Source organism: Miniopterus schreibersii, assembly GCF_964146895.1.
Source record: "Miniopterus schreibersii genome assembly, chromosome: 10".
Taxonomy (NCBI): domain Eukaryota; kingdom Metazoa; phylum Chordata; class Mammalia; order Chiroptera; family Miniopteridae; genus Miniopterus; species Miniopterus schreibersii.
Window position 1 is genome coordinate 36,374,981 of NC_138110.1, and position 20,636 is coordinate 36,395,616.

General features: G+C 46.3%; 1 protein-coding gene across 2 annotated transcripts in view; it reads left to right on the forward strand.

Moving 5' to 3' along the window:
- Nucleotides 1–825: 825 nt before the first annotated feature.
- KCTD1 (potassium channel tetramerization domain containing 1) overlaps nucleotides 826–20,636 on the forward strand; it is a 174,146-nt gene continuing 154,335 nt past the window's right edge. The window contains exon 1 of one of the 2 annotated variants that reach the window (XM_081148469.1): nucleotides 826–1,284. In XM_081148469.1, coding sequence (XP_081004595.1) covers nucleotides 1,276–1,284 — 9 coding nt within the window. In that variant the 5' untranslated portion in view covers nucleotides 826–1,275. The remainder of the gene's footprint in view (nucleotides 1,285–20,636) is intronic. The other variant, XM_081148471.1, reaches the window with a different exon arrangement.

The window sequence follows — 20,636 nt, forward strand, 5'->3', positions numbered from 1 at the left end:
AAAGTATCCTGCAAGGATATAACACTAATGGGAGGTGACCCTTGAGTTACAACCAAACATCCCACTCTAACTAAAAAGAATTAAGATAACAACTGGCTCAGGCACACACAATGTCTTTGAACAAAGACCTAGACAGAAAGCAGAAGTGATGAGGAGTGGGGGAGGTCAGAACTCGAGTAGCAATCTGGGGAAACGTGTTTATGTTAGAGTCTCTTTAGCTCTGTTGAGCACTTCCGTCAAATAATGGAATTATACAAACCCCCCTATAAAAGATACCAGGTGGAGAGAGAGCAAAGAGAACGGAGCAGGGGAGGTATGCTCAGAAGGTTGATTAAATAAACCTAAATTGTAGGTCCTTGGCTACACCTAATGTACGTTTTGTTTAATTTAGCTATTAAAAAAAAAAAAAGGCAGTGTAACTCCTTCAATCTTTTTGCAATTCTGCATGGTTGAACATTTGAAATGAGTTTGTGTATCACCCCCAGGCGCTGATTCAGACTTGATTGGGGCAAAGCAGATTGCATGTGCTTATTTTTATCCACGTCATTTGGGACGTTATGTCGCCAAAGGAACCAAAAATGTGCTGCTCTATTGCCAAATTATCACCTATTCTTTGACCAGACAGGGCAGCAATCCTCCCTCAACAAGTTGCGCGACCTTAGTGTAACAGCAATGTCAGGTCAACTTGAGAAAGTGAAGAGAGAGCCCTAAACACAAATAAAAAGAAACAACCAACAATCCTTATAATTATCATCATCTGCTGCTTTTCCCTCTTTTGGCAAAGAAACACTCCATCCATTTGCAGAAATCGCCCGCGGAAACGTTACATCAAAACTAATCACAACGATTAAAATCAGCTTTTCTGTGCAAGAGGAGGGTAAAGCGCAAGTTGGAGGCTGGAATAAGGCTGTTTTTCCACCCAAAAAAATCTGGGGGGAAAATTTCCTATATGTATATTTATCTATACGTATGTGTAGACCTTTATTTTTGAAGGAGATCAATTGTCTGCCCTGTGATCAGTTAATTTGATTTAAGTTTTATTTTGGAGATTGATTTAGACTGGAGGTAGAGGCATGAGCTAATTGTATCCTGATCCTTGCCTTGAGGGGTTTCAAAGCCCTGGAGCAACTCTTCTCTGTATTTTGTTCTGTCTACCTTAGCCAAGCTATTGCATTTCTCTCTGGTGTGGCGAGCCGAGCAGATCGCTGGGAGAGAAATCGGAAAAGGGGGGAGAGGAAAAGGAAAAGGGGACTTGGAGAGAGACTTTGTGCTTCAATGTTTCAGGTAAGATCTGACGGTTTGGGTTTGTTATTATTTGCTAAGGAGGGTATGGCTGGGACTTTGGGCGCAACTCGCTTTTACGCATGTGCCAGGCATGGGGCGAGAGCGCGGCACACTCGCACACACACAGCCCGCCGCGGCGGCTCGGGACCCGCTCGGCCGGCGGCCGGCTCCTCCGGGGCTGCGCCTGCCCGTTCTCGGCTTTCTTCCTCGAGTGGGAGCGGGCACGCGGGGCGGCGGCGGGGGCAGAAGGCGCGGGCGCGGCCGGCGGGGGCTGGAGCCGGGGGCCGGGGGCCGGGAGCCCGCGCGCCGGGCCGGGCTTCCGGAGCTCCGGGCCCGGTTCGGGAACGCGGAGCGGCCGCGGCTCTCGGAGCCCGTGCCAGCGCCGCCCGCCCGCCGCTCGCGCGCCAGCCTCCCGGGCGGCCGCTTCGCCGCGGCTCTCCCCCCGCCCTCCTCTCCCCCGCCCTCCCTCCTGCCCGAACCGCGCGCGTCCCTTTCTTCCCGGGCGCGGAGCTCGGCGCCTGGACACGAGCCCCGCCGGGAGCCTCCCTGCGCCGCGGGCCCCGAGCCGCCGGCGGGAGCGCCCGCAGCCAACAGCGCCCCGCGGCCCCCGGGGCTCCGCTCCCACCCGGGGAGGAGGGGCCGCCGCCCCCGCCGCGCAGGCAGCCTCGGCGGCGCCCCCGGACGCCCCGTGAAAGACGCCATTGTGGCTGCCGAGCGGACGGAGCCCCGAGGCGGTTTTCTCTTCCCCTCTCGCTCGGGCCGGACCGCGCCGCTCCCCTTTGTGAGTGGCGGCGGGTGCCCGGCGCTGTCCGCCGTCCGTCTCCGGCCGGGCTGATCCGGATTCACCGCCTCCGCCCACCCGGGCGCCTTTAAAGCCCCCACCCACCACCCACCCCCTCCCTTTCCCAGCCCCCCCCCCCTTTAGATGCAAACGTTTCACTTATTTTTAAAAAGCTCTCATTCCTCTCGCTCCCCACCTCCTTCCCAGATAAAGGGCACGGCACATGCTCCGAATTACAAGTCTCCTTGGGAGGCGGAGACGGGGGAGGGGGCCCTGGGTGGGGAGGAGGGGAGCGCTGCAGGTAATGGCTGTGGCCGCGCTGCGCTCGCTCCCCTCCGCGGTGCCTGCGGCGCCCAGGCCGGGGCCCGCATCCTTCCCGCCCCTGCTGGCGGCCACGGTTCCCTTAAAGGGCCAGTTTCCCCGCCGCCTCCCGTCTCCGCCGCGAGAGCCAGCGCTCGGGGCACCGAGGTGGGCGGGAGGGATGCAGTTGGGCTCCTTTCTGACCTCTTTCCTACCCCCCTCCACTCCCGCCGCCCCCCTCTATTGAAACGTGAAGTGTGCTTCCTCTCGCGTCCCCAAGAGGGACCTGGCTGCAAAACAGAGCCCGCGCCTCCTGGAGACGGAACGGGGTGGGGGGCGCGTTCCGGTGACTTCGTCTTAGAAGTGCGGCGGCTCCCCCGAAATATCCGGGAAGAGGAAGGCAGACGCGTGGCGCGGGACTCCCTTGCCTGGACGCGTGCGCCCCGCGGCCGCCCGAGCGCCGCAACTCCCGAGCTAGCGCGTCGACATTGTGTGCCTTTGTGCTTTCCAACACTTGCACTGTCGTGGAAACGGTTCTCTGGGATCGAAACGTTTTCACCGTGACCGTGCTGCGGGGGCCGGCGGGGCGGGAGCCAACTAAGTTAGCGAAGTTGGAAAGGGGCCGTCGGCTTTGCGCGTGGGGAAGAGCACGCGGGAACTGTCCAGTGTGCCCGTGGCCCTGGCCGAGAGGGGCACCGCAGTAGGCAGAAGTAATTTGGTACAAATGCTACATTATCTTTTAGATCTCAGGGCTGGCTGCTTTCAAGCAGATCCTTGACTCGTGTGTGCGCGGATGTGCGTGTGCCGGCGTGTGTGTATCCTTGGTGGAACTAGGAGAGACATAACAGTTTAACATACTCATTCTTTAAGAAACGTTTGCCTTCTGTTTTCAATCAACGAAGCTGGCAGCTAGAGATACAAGTTTATTTGAGAATACCCTCTGGGTACCAAGCATGCTTGGATTGTTTTAGCAAATTAAAAATGAGCAAAATGCTTTTACCTTCCCAGCAGTAGACTCCTTAAGAGACCTCCTGTTTTGTGGGTATGTGTGCATTTTTTAGAGAAACATTTTCTGCGTGTATCTCAAATGTGTTTTTAATGTGGGAAAGGAGAAAATAAAGGATTTTAAAAGGCTTAGGCTGATGCCATAGAATGAGTCATTAAACCTGATTGTACGTCAAGAAATTCACCTGCATATATGGGAATCTGTGGAAACTAATAATAGCTAACCTACTTGGCGAATTGGAAATAGTAGTGGATTCATTTGTCTCCTGGATAAAGGGCAATGTGCTGATCTGTTCCTCGTGTTTATATTTGTGTGGCATTTGGTTTACCATGAGGGGCTGGTGTTCAGGAGACTGCTTACAGACTGCACCAGTTTGGCTCAGGAGTCCTGCTGCTGCCTGCATGGAAGTGTTAGCAGTTATGATGAAAGTAGGTTTGATGTTTGCCAATTAGGTTGCAAAGGTGACCATTGAATTGGTAAAACTTTGCATCACAGAGAAAAAACTTCATTGGTTTAGGCCGTATGTTTATAAAAAGAAAGTAATTAAGTAAAAATATTAGACATTTGCTGAGAAAAATGTGAAGTGAATTGAGCGTGAATGATAGTTGGCAAAAAAGAAATCTCCCACCACAGTATTCAAAATGACTGCAGTGACTTTGCTGTATTAATTATGCCTGAAGCACAATATAAAGTTCTCTAACACACACTAGAGGTCTCTCTTCCAGCTGTAAGATTTTCGCGTTTGTAATTCTTTGCCAGGGCTTACATAGTAGGGGTGTGCGATGATAACTTGGCTCATACTTCCTGAAGTAATAGTGATTTACTGACCATTCAGATTACCCTGATGTAAGGTACTTATTTTGGAGACTAGTCAGTAATAACAGCACAAATTAAACTAAGTACCAGTAAAGTAACTGCAAAAAGACTTTTACTAAATGATGATGAAAATATATTATTCAGTTTGTTAACTAGCATTATGGACCTTTTGGCATACAATTATTTATCCAAAGCAATCTGTTTCTAAATGTAAAAGTAATTAGTTAACGATGTATGATGTCAGAGAACTTTCTGAAAATTAAACTTCTATTTCACTCTAGGTTTTGCAATAAGTTGCTCGCACAAATACTTTCTTGTCTTGACGTTTCCAAAATCCAAATGATTGTTTTCTAGTTCTGAGATATGATGTTGCCTGCTAAGATCTTTTTTGTTTTAATTTACATTGCTTCTGAGTCATTCAAAGGATGTTTATTTGTTTGTGAACCATCAATTCACGAAGGCTTTTATTTAGTTGGATCTTAAACTGCATTTCTGAACCTTCTGGGGGGACTGACATTTATAATTCCCCAAGCAAATGGAGCTTTTATTTTCTTTATCTTTAGAATGAACATCTTGGGAATAAAAATGAAATTTTCAGATGCAAGCATGTATGCTGATTTTAATAGCTTACTCATGCAGAAGTTAGAAACAACTCAATTTTCCTAGGCACTGTAATAGTGCTCTGTCTTTTCATTCATAAAAAAAGTACTAGATGTAAATCACGTTATGGTTGTTGATGAGTTTGGTTTGAGAAAATCGTGCAGAAAACAAAACAGATAACCCTTTAAGAATAACAAATCAGTATTCATTAAGTTCATTCAGTCAGCAAATATTTACTTGTGCCCGCTGTATGCAAGACAACTGTGCTAGATGCCAGAGACACATGCCAGTGATGAGAAAAGCGTTCAGAGTCCCCAGTCTCTAGGAGTTTATGATTCAGGTAGGGAGACAGATGTTAATAAAATCAGTTGAACAACGAACGCACAGAGATGAGTGCTTTGAAGGAAAAGGAACATGGGACTCTGTTAACATTAACCAAATAGGGACAAAATGGCCAATATTGGAGTCAGGGTTCCAGAGGAAGTGTTTACAAAATGAGATTTAAGGTGACAGGCAGGAGAAGAAGAGAGAAAACAGGGAGTAGGTCCCAGGCAGAGGTCAGAGGAAACAGCATTTGCCAAGCTGGGAGAGGCATGGCAAAGCGAGAGGAGCTCAAGGGTTAACTAGCTGGAGTTGAGGGAGGTAGGAGGGAGGGAGGAGAGAGCATCCTTCAGGGACTGGCTCCTGGTCTTAACCCTAAAAGCAGTGTGACGAGTGGGCCAGGAGGATTCAGGGGCGGGGGGCACAGCAGTGACCTAATCAGACTTATGTTTTGAAAAGATAATTCTGGTGTCACTGTGAACAATGAATGGAGGCACAGCCCTTGGGAGGCTATTATAGTAATCCAGGCAAGAGAAGGCATAGCTGGGGTTAGGGTAGGGGCAGAGGAAACAGAAGAATGGAAGAATTTGAGATCTACTTGGGCAAATTGACAGAACATAGTGAAGGACTGGTTATGGACAAACAAGGAGAGAGATGTCAAGTGGCTGCCCACCTAGATTTCTGACACATTAACCTAATGGACACCAGACTTCTGAAGGCTGGGTAGATTTTGTACCTTTCACTTAATTTCTAGTAGCCAGAATGAGTACCAATGATGTGTTATTCGCATCCCATGTAACTGAATTCACAAGAGAAACCAAGGTCATTTTTTTAAAAATCCTCACTCGAGGACATGTTTTTATTGATTTTTAGAGAAAGGGCAAGGGGGAGAGAGAGAGAGAGAGAGAGAAACATGGATTGTCGGTTGCCTCTTGAACTCACCCTGACAGGGGATCGAACCCTCAACCTTTTGGTGTACAGGACGACCACACTCCAACCAACTGAGCCACCTAGCCAGGACCCAAGGTCATTCTTCTATCCGTCCACTGCTCCCCAGTCGTGGATGGAGGACCTACAGTGTGTCAGACTCTATGCCCTCTCCTTTATGAACTGCACTGCGATGTTTCACCTAGCCAGCTCCAGCTCATTTGAATTCATCCTTTGTATAGGCCTATGTTTAACCTGAAACAAAATCAAGTCTATGTCTTATAGTGTAAATTAATTGTGCTTAAAAATATTATAAACATGTATTCAATAACTATGAAAATTAATTGTTCAACCATGCTTTTAAAAAGGCCGTTTACAAACAGATAACTGGCACAATTACTGCAAATCACTCATTGAAAAAACTTTTGAGGACCTGAACATGGTCAAGTTTGTTTGGTCTGATCTTAGTTGACTCAGCTCTGCATCCTCCCAGTCAGATTTTAGTGCATTTGTCCCTCAGGTGTCTAACTTTTTGTGCTGATTCTTGGCTAGTGTCTCAATGCAACATTTTCACACTTTTCTTAAGTGGACATTGTTTTTGGTATTTCTAATATCTTGTCTATTCTTTCCATTTGCTGTTATTTCTCTAAAGCCTGTTCCCTTATGCTCAGCTTCACAAACATGTATAAACCACCAGGAGATAGTGTTTTGCCCAGTAAGTGTGTTATTCATCACCCAAATAACAATGGCTTATGAGAACTGTTGATTAATTTTAAAATAACCTAAAATTAGGCGTTCAGTTTTTCTCTCAACATTAAAAGTTTTAGGAAGAGAATTTCAGTGAAAGAAGTCTGCCATGAAAGTTTTATGATCGCTTTCTCCCTTTCTGGTTGCTCTCCTTCCAGGAAATTCCAGGTTAGAGCTCCTTCCAAGAAATTTGGTTTCAGTTATTTCCAGGAAACAATTTGAATATCACTCTCTGCATAGAGGTTTGAAACATATATTCAGTTCCATAGGATACTTTCCTTGGTGGTTCCTCACATGGGTGGCCCTGAGTTCAGGCTCTGGTTGGAAAAACCAGTTCGTTTTAGCCAAGTCACCTGGGGATCCATTTCTCATGTAAATATGGGAGTGATAATATCTCTCCAACCTGCCTCATAGGATTGTTGAGAGGAAAAACAAGAGTATGTATGGCAAACTGATGTGCAAATAGGAACATCAAGCAACCCCAAAGGGCATTTTTTCTGAATTTCTGGCTCACGTGAATTTCTGGCTCCGACTACAAGCAGTAGAGGCCAGTCTGGATTACCTCACCAAACCCCAAAACAACACTGTGAGATAACCCCACCTTCCAGGTGAAAGAACTAAGGATTAGAAAGGTTATGTGACTTGCCTAAAGTCAAAGACTAGGCTAGTGGCAGAACAGAGGTCCAACCAGCAGGCTGGCTGCCAATCCCTACACCCTCTACTGCCCACCCCACGCTCCCAGTCCTTCATGTCCAGTAAGTACTATCTGAGCACTTTCCAGAGGCACCTAGCACAGCGTGCTTTTCTTCTCAGTCACCAGCTTCCATTCATCTCTCACCTCTTCTTCCCCTTCTGTCATCCCCTGGTGTCTCTCCTCCAGCACCGGCATCCCACTCTTACACCTGGAGAGGAAGAAACAATACGTGGTTTGAGATTGTTGCCATTAGACCTCTGAAGTGTTCTCAAGCTCTTGCTGAGCAAATCATTCACTCACACGTACTCTGTCACGCTGACCGAAATTCGGATTTGTCTCCATCCAATGAGAACTGACAACAATTAAGGCCCAGCTGCCAACACCAAGGCCATGATTAAGAAGAGTTATGAACTGGAGAATGTTACCTAGATAGATTTCAAATGCTTGCCAGAGGAAGGGATATTCTTCCTGATAAATCTTCCCAAAGCATCTACTGCTATCATCACTTACTCTGTATTGTAGCACTTTCTCTTTGCTGGAAATTTGTAGCTAATGTGTATACACAGAATATGTGTGTAAAACCAAAGACCAGGTTCTCTATGTGGGGGGAAATAAAGTACATGGGTCCAGGTTGTCAACACTTCTCTCCTCCACCTACCCCACGCCAAATACCCACCCCATATTCAGATCCCACTCCAGCTCTTTCTAACTGTATTATCTTAGGTACCTGACTTAATCTCTCTTAAGCTTCACTTTTCTGAACTCTAAATGAGATAGTCCTTATAAATGAGATGATAATATGAGATCATTATAAATGAGATAATAATGGATCTGATAGAGGGTTGTTCTGAGGATTCAATGAGATGTAAGGGGATGTTGATGCCTGGCACCTAGCAAGCACTGGGAAGCAATTTATATAATATTCTTAAGTGCAGGGGCTATGTTTATTCATTTTTGCTTCCTCGATTCATAATACAGTCCCTGGCTCATAGGATAAGTGCTCACTCAGTGAATAATTATTGGATACATGAACACAGAATTTCAGAGAACACAAGAATGAAGCCAGGTGGTTATTTCACTTCCCTATAAGTACTTTTTGCCATTGACAAGAGGATCCAAGTTCTTTCAGATGCCCCTGCCTGATGGTTATGGGTTTTTCCTAACCAATTAAATCTAACATTTGGGAACAGACCAAATTTAATCTAGGGAACAACTGTTGGTGCTAAGTGGGACGTTGCCTCAGAGATGTCATCAGTTTACCTTTTGATTACTCACAGGAAGGTCCTCCTGTACTCAGTTGTCATGAGATTTCTGAATGTGCAGACATTTAGAACTGATGCTGTGAAATGTTGAAACCACTGGGTCCTGAACCCACAGTGGGAATCAGTGAGTTTGGTTATTACTCAGGAAAGAAACATTGGGACAGGACCGATACCCATTCCATCCAGCAGATGGCAGCGGTACACATTCACTACCAAATTCTGGGAGTAGCCTCTGGTCTTTCTCTTTAGTTTCTCAGCAATGCCCCGCCCTCAGTGGAAACGAAGCCTCAGCCAACTTTCAACCCACCCCACAGCCCCTGGCTCCTTTGGAGGAACAACTGAGGTTCAACAGGGCTAGCTGGAAGAATCCACACCTGGCAGTCACCCTTTCCCCCTGTGTTGTGGAGCAGGGCAGGGAGAGAAAGCAGTCACCCTGGTATGTGAGAACCTACTTCCTGCCAGGTTCCAGAGAGACAATAAGTAAGAGGTCTGTTTTCCTATGCGCTTAAGCAGATCAACAGAAGAAAGCGCTGGCAACCTCCAGCATCTAGGATGCTACCACCTGCTCTGGGCGGAGAGAACTGGATGCCAGTTAGAAACCAGGAGTACTGGTAAAGATGATAACCTGTTTTAGGCAGTCATGTGGTGCCAGGGAACAGAAGAGTGCCTTGTGCAACTAGAGACTCATCGGTAGCCCTCTCATGTGGGGAAGTGAAATGAGCTTGGTCTTCCAGTTGCTTGGAACTGTGGACACACTATTAGCTGTGTGACCCTAAACCTTGGCTTCATTGTCTATACAAATAGAGGTGTTGACAACCACCTTACAGGATTGTTGTGAGAATTAAAACTGTAACAGTACAGTGCTTCAGTACAGTGCCAGGCTGCTTTTTAAGAACTTTACAATGTATTATCTTGTACTGGTATGCCCATTTTTGCGATGAAGAAATCGAGGAACAGAGAGATTAACTTGTCCAGGGTCACATATTGATGAGTGATAGAGCCAGGATTTGGATGATGTATTCAGGCTTCAGAGTCTGTGCTCTTAACCCCCAGGTACCATTGCCTCTTACTAATAATGATTGTTACTAACAGCTGATAATTCCTAGGCACTTTCCTTGTGCTAGGAATTTCACATATGTTAACTCCTTTATACTTTCAGCCACCCTATAAGGTGGAAGCTGTTACTTTCCCCATCCTATTTGTAAGAAACACAGGAAAACATTAATGTGAAGACTCTTAATATATTAAAGTGCTAAATGGTGAGTCCCTCTGTAACTGCCATAGTGATTTAGAGATAAGAGAGATCACCAGTGAGAATACAGTATATGGGGGTTATGGTCCAATTGTAGAAGATAAGATATGTGAAAAATGTTAAATGTCTTACCCTTTAAAATTTACATCAGGACCCTTAGGTACAGGGTTGGGCAAAAGTAGGTTTACAGTTGTAAGTATGCGAAACACAGAGCTTTATCCTTGTGTTATTGTTTGTGATTGTATTATTTTCCATACAAACAGCTGTAAACCTACTTTTGTCCCACCCTGTATTTATAGCCTCAGAACCATTTTCAGAAATGGTGAATGGCCTGCACAACTTGGGGTTGGTCCCACTTCTGCTTAACACTGCTTTCCTCTTCTAAGCTCATCATTTAATAAGGAGGTGGGAAGATCCAGGCACTTTGCTAACTGCCCATGGCCTTCCTCTCATACATGAGAGCCAGGAACTGGAAACGGTGAAAGAAATTCACCTGCGGTATGAACTAACTCAGCTTCTCTCTGATCAAAAATGCCATTCCAAATCTGGGACAGGAGGCAGGTTTTAGTACCTGGAGCCTAACGGTTTTGGAGCCTACCTTCTACATTATGCCCAAGTGAGGTTTGGGAGGACAGACAACTCTAAATGAAGGGCAGATTTTCAGAATGAAGCCTTCCTCACTGGCTGACAGTAACTCGATTTCAAAGATCCAAAGTCTCTGAGAAGTTGATAATCCTAAGGTTGCACAAGTCAAACTAGCTGCATAAGAACTGCAGGTGATTTTCTATAGGAAAAACAGATCCTAGTCTAAACCTGCTTCCAGTGTCGCTTGTCCCTATTTAGTAGACATAGTCACAGGAGTTCATGACCAATGGAGTCACAGGGACCATGACAGTCATGTATATTGCTGGGCGATGAACCGGGGCTGAGTAACTGAAAGACAGAATGGAAGTTCTGCAAACTTCCACCTTAAGAAATCAAGGACATTTTCTTTCTTTCTTTCTTCCTTCCTCCCTCCCTCCCTCCCTCCCTCCCTCCCTCCCTCCCTCCCTCCCTCCCTCCCTCCCTCCCTCCCCCTTTCCCCCTCTCTTTCTTCCTTTCTTCCTTTCTTCCTTTCTTTCTTTCTTTCTTTCTTTCTTTCTTTCTTTCTTTCTTTCTTTCTTTCTTTCTTTCTTTCTTTCTTTCTTTCTTTCTTTCCCTTCCTTCCTTCCTTCCTTCCTTCCTTCCTTCCTTCCTTCCTTCCTTCCTTCCTTCCTCCCTTCCCTCCCTCCCTCCCTCCCTCCCTCCCTCCCTCCCTCCCTCCCTCCCTCCCTCCTTTCTTTCTTTCTTTCTTCTTTCTTTCTTTCTTTCTTCTTCTCTTTCTTCTTTTCCAGATAAGCCTTTGTATTCATGCAAATCTTGGCACATTTTTCTTTCATTTCTGATATGACTTTATGTCTGAATGCATTAAAAACTAAGAATATTTTCAGCTACAGCACTTTAGGAAGCTCAATCATTTAGCTATACATAATCATATAATCATTTAAGGGGTCTCCTTTGTTTCTTTTTCCCTGTTACAGAAAATTCTGAGTCAAAATGCATTTTAAGGTTTAGACTTAGATTCAGATTTTACTTTTGAAAGCATGCACCCAGATTCCTTTTAAAGTCACACTGGCTTTTTTTATTGCATAGTCAAAGCATTTATAGATCTGATTTCTTTTTGACAGCTCTTCTGCAAACTATAAATGTATGATAAACACGTTTCCAAATTATTCTGCTAAGGGGTAAGACAGAGACATTTTTAAACACTTGAAAATTATGCCTTTTGATAAATTTGTGTTAATGTAATAACCATTTATTATGGATGTGGGTAAAGTGCTCCTGAGCTGACCGATTTATAAAGTTTTTAGCAAATAATTGCTCTTAAAGTCAGTTTCTAAATGTGAGTCTATATAGCCACACATATAATATAGATACTTCACATCGGTTTGGTTATTCAAGAGCTGATGATATAGATTTCATATGCTCTATTGTCTCTCCTTCTTTCCACTGCTGTCTACCTTTTAGCCTCATAGTTACTTTTTATATGGAGAAGGGAAAAGAAAGGAAATCCATTTCAAATCCATTTCTCTTTCTTTCCCTCTCCCGCTGCCCCAACAACTTGACAAAGTATATTAGAAAAGCATCTGCTCTTGATTCATGCTAACAGAGGGACCTAACAATAATCCCAAGGACAGGCAATCCAAAGCCACTTTTATTAATATTTTGATGTGATTTGTTAAGCTAGTATTAAATTTTAAGGTCTTTATTTGAACATTACTGTCAGACACACATTTCTCTTCTCCATTTCAGCTCCTGCAGTCATACTATATGACTTCAGCATTAGTGTGAGTGACTTATCCCACTTCTTAACAAATAGTCTGTCCCAAATGTGAACATGAATCAGTCTTCTCCAAAGTATTTTCTACCTCTATGAGAATTGCCTGGAGGGCTTATTAAAACACAGATTCCTGGCTCCACTCTTAGTTTCTGATTAGACTGGTCTGGGATGGGGCCTGAGAATTTGCATTTCTAACAGGTTCCCAGTGGCTGCTGATGCTGCTGGTCCAGGGACCACACTTTGAGAAGCTCTGTTCACGGGGACAGTAGGCCTTAGAGATGCTCCTGGAAGGACATATGAAGAATTAATCAGTCAAATAAATTTGGCAAACACTGTGTCCTCTTTTGCAGTCTTTTTAAGCATTTTAAAGATTTGCAGAAGCGTTGCATTTGTGAATCAGTTTCTGACTCATGTTTTCTAAATGTATTTGACCACAGAGCCCTTTATTTTGTTAGTACCAATTGAGTCTCAGAATAACTACTCCTGGGACACGTTAGGAAAGGCTGCCCTGCCTCATGGTGCCTTGATGGGGCTAAACTTCAGTATCTTTCACCTTCCCCCTCCTGTGGGCAGCCACCTGCCATGGACGCAGTTTGGATGTTTTTATCACTGAGCACCTCTCCGACTCAGCAGTCTCCTCTCAACCAGAGCATCTTATTCTCACACTCATTCCCACTAGACCTGCCTTTTGCCCTTTCCCCCTTTTCCCAGCTCTCTGGTCCTCCATCTCTCCCTCATTCAGCTGGGCTCAGTGGACCACCATTTCCACAGCACGCTCACCGACACCCTCAGTTCCTCTGTCGTGTGGCCCTCTCTGTCATTCCCACCTTGCCGACGCTCAGTCCTGGATAACCTTCTTGTCTTCACTTTTGATCCTGGGAGCCTGAGCGACATTGGTAGAATGTCACATAATTATTCTCGTTGCGGCCATTCATCCATCTCTACCAGTGGAGACTTCTTTGGTTTTTACTGGGTTAGGCACTACCCTAAGCCTTAGAGATACAGCAACGAGCAAGGCAAAAAGATCCAGGGCCTCATGGAGTTTACAGGCTGGTGGAAGAATAAGAACTTAATCAGGCCACAATTAAGTGCTAAGCAGAAAATTAAAAAGGAGGTCAGGTGAAATCTCCATAAAAAGCCGATAGTAAAGATGATGTCTGGATGGCAATCATGTTAGCTTTCCTTGGCTGGCCCCTTGATATTGCATGGCAGTCCCCAGTTAATTTCTACCTCATTCCCCACGGAGGCTGTTCTGGATTTTTTTTACTCTCCTTAAATTTCAAGCCCTTTCCCACTTGTCAGATAAACTGGCCTCGTGATTTACTGAGTTGTCCACTCCCTCCACTCCCTGACACCAAAAGCCCCTCCATGGCTCTACTAGTCCTCTGTTGCTTTCCTTTCCCTCCTCAGTGTCCCGTCTTCCCTTTCTCCACTGGCTTTTCCCTTTAGCCCTCAACCATTTGTGAAACAACCCATCTGTTTGTGACCCCAGAATTCACGTGTTTAAGCCCTAATCCCCAGTGTGACTGTATTTGGAGATAGGGCCTTTGTGAACATAATTAAGGGTACATGAGGTGATAAGGGTAGGGCCCTGATCTGATAAGATTAATTTTCTTATAAGAAAAGGCACCGGAGAGCTTGCTTTCTCCTCTTAAAAGAAGTGATGTGAGCCCACAGTTAGAAGGCAGCTATCTGCAAGCCAGAAAGGGAGCCCTCGCCAGAAACCAAATCACCAAAACCTTGATCTTTGATTTTCTAGTCTCCAAAACTGTAAGAAATAAATTTCTGCTGTTTAAGTCACCCTGTCTGTGATGTTTTGTTATGGCAGCCTGGGCTGATAAGGGTGCTGTCTTCAACACAAAACAGAAAACCTATGCTCCTGTTTCTACTTGCCTCACCCCCCCTCACTGCCAGCACATAGCCAGTACTGCATGCCTCCTGCCCACCACAACCTGGCTTCTCACACCCCCCTCTTCTCTCCCCCCCACTGGAGGTTGTACTTTTCAAATCACCTTTTATTTTAGTGTGTTCTTAATGCCTTTTCAGAATGCACTAGCATTGCAAAACCTAGGGTGTTCTAAAAGGCTTTATTTTTAACTTCTCTGGGATTGTAATCTCTGCAGTCTTTGAATGTTTCATGCCACTTAACTGACCTCAAACACCAAATTTAATCTCTACTTGTCCCTGAATCCAATCATATTTCTCAGTGAAGTTCCCTTATTTCCTCAACTGAATGTTTTTTTCAAACAATTTAGAATAATAGGGGTAGTTATTGCTCTGTTTTCTGTTTCTACATCAACACTGTTGGTTTCCTATCATTTTCCACCTGAAGTGGTAATAGCCCTAAGCAGAGTGAATTGTGAAAATAAAGATTGGGAAGATGATTTATTCTTTTTAAGGAAACTTTCCCTCCTGAACTCTGTCTTCTCTTTTTAATTTAACTAGAATCCCATCAAGCTTTGCTTATTTAGTGGAATATTGTCACAGACACATCCCCCACAGGCACTGGATCTCTGGGGGAAGGTCAACATCATTGCTTCCCCAAGTTGGCCTGTGGCATCCAGAGGCTGGTCGCTGTCCCTGAGGAAGAGGTGATAAGAGATAGAGGTGAGGCTGGGTCAAGCCATCTCACTTCACTGCTACCATGGATTTCCTCCAAAGCTTCTGTGCTGATCATGGAAAGTTCCTGGGTTTCCCCCTAGAACACCCCCAAAGGGAAAGCCAAAAATTCCTACCCAGCACTGCAGTGATTTACTGGCAATCCCAAAATTGTACAGCACATGAAAAAGCCGCAGACAGGGAAGGGGACATTAAATGAAGCCACGTCTATAAGGCACTTTGCATAGTGCCTGGTATGCAGGGAGTTCTCAGATACGGTAGTTGTTATCAATGCCGTTGTCGTCATAATTATTACTGTTCTATCACATACACATACACACATATATACACATATACACAGGTATATGAGTGAGGATTTTTTCTGGCTCCACATGGAACCTGCGAGGATTGAAGGAACTCAAGATGAAGCCGTGACACTCTAGGTGGAGATGTGCCGTGTGCCAATGTATTTGCCTAAGGGCAGGTGAAACACTGCTGAGTTCTGTGCTAAAAGAAGGGTCGTGGAACAGACTGTATCTGCCTCGATCCCATCAGGTTGGTGAATATCTAGAAAGAGTTCAGTGGATGGGTAGACACGGCACACGGGAAGGACTGCACCGTGGGTTCTAGGATGAAGCGGCGGGTGGTCCTACATTGGGAGTGAGGGAGGCTGAGGCACAACCCATAGAGACCAGTGGGGAAATGAGGAAAGGAACGTGAACAGATGAGTCTCAGCTCCTGGGCTGCCTGGGAAGCATTTGAGTAGCAAAGGCCAGGGCACCCGGGAAGACTGTGCCATGGGAAGAAGTCACAAAGCTGAGATTGAGCTCTAAAGGGCGGAAGAGCTTCTGGTGTGCAAATAATCCAAAATAAGTAAAATAATACACTGTATGCTGAGGGTATAAGCAACAAATTAATCAGCACCTTGTTATCAGGCTCCGTGGGGCTCCAAGGAAGACAGAGCCCTGCCCCAGGTGCTTGGACTCTTGGGAGAAAACAAGGTGAGTGACAGTGAGGAGGTGAACAGAGAGCTGGAGCCCAGAGCCAGGCAGGTTGGGACGGCTTGCCTGAGGAGGTGAGAGCAGCCAGGCTGAAACAGTGAGGCACAGCAGAGATGAACAGTGAGAGGAGCCTGAAAAGGGGTGGGGGGTGGGGGGACAGCAGTGAATCCAGCAGCCTCTTGTTCCCATCCTGTCCTCTCTGTGGCCCTGAGCTTCCTCTGCAGATGTCTCCTCTTTTTTGTCTGTCTGTTCTTCCCAGGGAACCTCCAGTCCCTTGACTCTGGTATGAACGAATGTAGCCGACTCCACTCTGTGTTTTCCCCTGTGTGTCTCTAACTGCCTGGTGACCAGGTCCACCTGCAGACAGCACCTTCTCATGAGGTCTCAGGAGAACTCATCACCCTCTTGGTCTCCCAGACTCTTCTCCCTCCTGTGATGGCTTTAGCATACAGTCAGGTGCTCAAGAAAGAATCCTCAGAATTTTCTACCACCTAAGGGCCCCTGAATTTATCACCTCTTCCCACCCTCATTCTCATAGCTGCGCCCGCCTTTGCATGGGTCTCTGCAGCAGCAACCATCGAGCTTGTCTCCCTCCCACCACACTTTCTGAACCATTACCCACCTACACAGCGCCTTCACAAGTTCACCGAAATTCTTTTTAAAACCCCAATTTGGGAAATGAGGATGCCAAACTCTATTTTAAAGAAAATTCTGCATCTCTTCGTGTGTTGTGTTGATTGTGTAACTGCTGAGCAGCAATGTGGCCTAGGGGCTGGTGCCCAGTTATCTGTTCCAAAGTCCAATTCTGCCACTTACCAGTGGTGTAAAGCTTCTTAACGTTTCCTCATCTGTAAAAATGCATAATAATTCTGTTCACGGCACAGAGCTGTGAGGAGGACCTAAGGAGAGCTCTGGTAGCCATGCCTGGCACATAGTAAGCACTCATTGCACAGAAGTCAGAATGAGAGAGAAGGAAAGAATAGGAAGTGAGTACATGAATGCCATCCATGTTTATCTCTGGACCACAGGATTTTTATTTCCTAATTTTAATTTTCTGTATTTTTCCAGTTCTCTGCAATAACCAGGAAATCCTTTTATGACCATTAGGCTGATCCTTGCTTAAGACTGTTCAGTACCTCCCACTGCCCCCAGGCTAAACGCAAGCCGTGGGCTGGCCTAGGAAGCCCCGAACCACCAGCCTGGGCTCCACTTAACGTGTCCTCTCCCACTGCCCCACTCACGCCCCAGGTTTCAGCCTCTGCAGACTTCTTTGCCTCCAAATGCTATGTCCTGCCATCACCTTCTCTTTAGTGTGTCTTTTCTTCCCAGGGACTCTTGCCTCCTCTGACTTGAACACCCCCAACTAGATCCCTGTTTCCAGGGGAGCCAGTCCAGATCTCAGCTTCCCCGGGTGGTGTTTTTCCCTCTGGGTTCCCCCTGTACTCTGGGCTTTGTCACATCTGCCAAAGATGTGAGCTTCCAGAGTCTGCAGGCTGTGTCCAAAGTCTGCGGGCTGGGTCCCAGTCCTGTTGATATCTCCATATATTTGTAGGGCCCATTCATGTTTGAAGGCAGAGGAAGGATATGGAGGTAAAGGAGGGTGAGAAGAGGAAGGGAAGACATTGGGAAGCTATTCCATGCAGGGCTGTAAATGCAAGACAAATCAAGGGGATTTTTGAAGACTTTTTTTAATAGGAGAACAACATGATAAAAGCCACATTTGGGAAACAGAAGTTGGCAACAGTATGCAAAACGGATAGTGTGAGGAGGCCAGAAGTCAGTTAAGGGCAGTTGGCAGGAGTTGAGGCAAGAGGAAATGAGGCTTTGCTTTAAGGTGGCCTGGCCAGTGGAGACCTCACCCAGGGCCACAGCAGCACCCGAGCCTGGGCTCTGCCCTGTGCGCCCTGCGGAGCAGTTCCTCTTGTGGTCACAGTGACCCCCACCAACCTAGTGGCAGGTACCAATGTCACATTCACCTTAAGCATGGAACTTAGTCACACAGCTGACTGGTGAGCAGGAGAGGTATGATTCCAACCTAGATGCATGGGAGCCCAAAACAAGGGCATCTAGCTAAACCTCCCACATCCTAAACAGCCCACACAACATCTTCAAAACAGAAACGCAGAGGGTGAGAAAGAAAACAGGAGGGTGTGATCAGCCCTGGAATGTCCTTGCAGGTGCACTTTTAAAAAGTCTTAGAGTTACCAGAAAAACTGTGGTGAAAGATAAATAAAATATGAAAGAGGGAAAAGATATTCAAGTGTCGAGGAAATTAGTAAGGTTAGGAATCGTGAACCTGGAACAATTTGCCATTGAACTGAGAGGGAGGCTTTCGGATAAGTAAAGAAGCTTCTATTCTACACAGCAGGCCACAGAGGGTGTGAACTTTATCGCCTGCAGGGATGATACGGGCCGAAACTAGAAAATGGGTACAAAAGGCTTGGATAGATTGATGGATCTGCCATAGATTTTTTAAAAAAAACAAACTGCATGTATGTGGGAGAGATTTCCCTAACGTTTTGAAGGGTGACACCAGGGAGAGCCGGCCTGTGATCTCAGGCTGTCCTCGATAAGACAGTCTAAAATAAAGAGTGACAACTATAGCTACAGTGTACTTTATGCCAGGCACTGTACCAGCATCATCTTGTTCAATCCTCATAACAACCATGTGAGGAAGGAGTTATCATCCCCACTCTTGAGAAGAGGAAACTCCTGAGAAGAGGCACAGTGCTTACGTAACTCTCACAGGGTTGCACAAAGTATGCTGGCAATGCTGGGATTCTAGCCCAGGTCAGTAGACTCCAAAGTCAACGCTCTTTCCATTATTGACACTGCCTGTAGGTGGACTGACCACTGGACTCAGACGGAGTAGGCTTCCCAGTACTTGTGTGTTCTGGAACCCCCTCTACTTGCAGGAAACTGATGCTACCTCTCTCTGCTGAAAGGACACTGCGCCTCTTAGTCATGGCCCACCCTCCCTCTGTTTCTAGCTTTGAATTCACTCCTAGAGTGGTCACCCTCCCCGTTATAGAAGACTTCACACAGCGGTCACCCTCCCCGTTATAGAAGACTTCACACAGCGGTCACCCTCCCCGTTATAGAAGACTTCACACAGTGGTCACCCTCCCCGTTATAGAAGACTTCACACAGCGGTCACCCTCCCGTTATAGAAGACTTCACACATTTCGCTGCCTGCCCACACCAAGGCACCTCCTCCTCACAGCTAACCTCAGCACCGCCCCCAGCAATCTGGATAGGCCCGTGGCATTTGGGAGAACACTCTTAGTTATTCACAGCCTCTGGTGTTCACATAAAGGCCAAGTTAATGCTCTGGAGTGTTGCCATCGTCCTGTGACAAATCTGGACTGGGGCATAAGCTTCAGTGCGTGGACAGAAAGAGTCGGGGAGGAAGGCGGCAAAGAGCAAAGGGTGGAAGATGCATGGAGATTTCCTAGTACCGTGCAGGGAGAAAATGCAAAAAGACCATTTGATCGATTTGAAAAGCAGGAGCGGTGTTGGAAATGTCAGCAGTACACAGAGCACAGACGACGGGCCTGGAGTCACCCACGAGGCCCTTGGAGCTGGGGAGGTGAGGGAGGGAGCGTGTGGGCTACAGCACCCGCCTCAGGAGCATGCTCGTGGGAGTCTGGGCCCCGGCTTCACCACCCTCCAACCCTGGAATCATGGGGGGTTGCTTAACTTCTGTGAACCTCAGTTTGCTCTTCTTTATAAGGGGGTGATAATAATTGGAAGAGAGAAAAATGGCCCGGGCGGCGGCCAGCTAGGCTGTGATGGGTCCAATCCTTGGACATGTGGGACCCCAGGCAAATATTTTTTACAGGTCCCTGTCTATATGAACAATCAGAGTGAATCTTAAAAAAAAGTCAAATTCATAGAAACGGAGAGTACAAAAGTGATTGCCGGGGGCTGGGGGGTCAGGAATAGGAAGAGGTTGGTAAAGGGCACGAACTTTGAGCTATAAGTTGAATATGGCCTGAGGATCTAGTGTATAACATGGTAGCCATAGTTGATAACACTGTATTGTTTAATTGAAATTTGCTAAGAGAGTAGAGCTTAAATATGCTCACCCCCTCAAAAAAAAGATAAATATGTGAGGTTATGGACCTATTAATTAACTAGATGGGAGGAATCCTTTCACAATGTATACATATACCAAAGAATCACAATGTACACTTTAAATATCTTATAATTTTGTCAGTTATACCTCAAGCTAAAAAAATAAAAATTAAAATATGCATTAAAAATAAAACACTATATGTAAAAAAAAAAAAACACCCATATGCATACACACACAAAAAAAACCCCCAGAAAAACAAAAAACAATTTGTCACTCCAAATCAGCATGTCAGCAGCATTCTGGCAGCTCAGTTCCACACAGTCTGCAAAAGAAACGCTGCATCAGCCAGGGGGAGCAATCTGCTTGCCAGGTGCCCTCCTGGAGCAGGTGTCCAGACACAGGGCCTGGAATGACCACCTGGGCATGAGCCCTCCAGCTCCTCGGGGCATCAGGCGACCCCGTGCTCAGGGCAGAGATTAGAGAGCGCTCTGAAGGTGAGAAACGGAGCCCAAAACCCCCATGAGCTCCATCGAGGCTCAGGGTGTCTTGGCATGATGGCATTGCCAGCTTTGGCTGGTCTCAGGCACTGGGAAGGGACCGAGAAAATTCC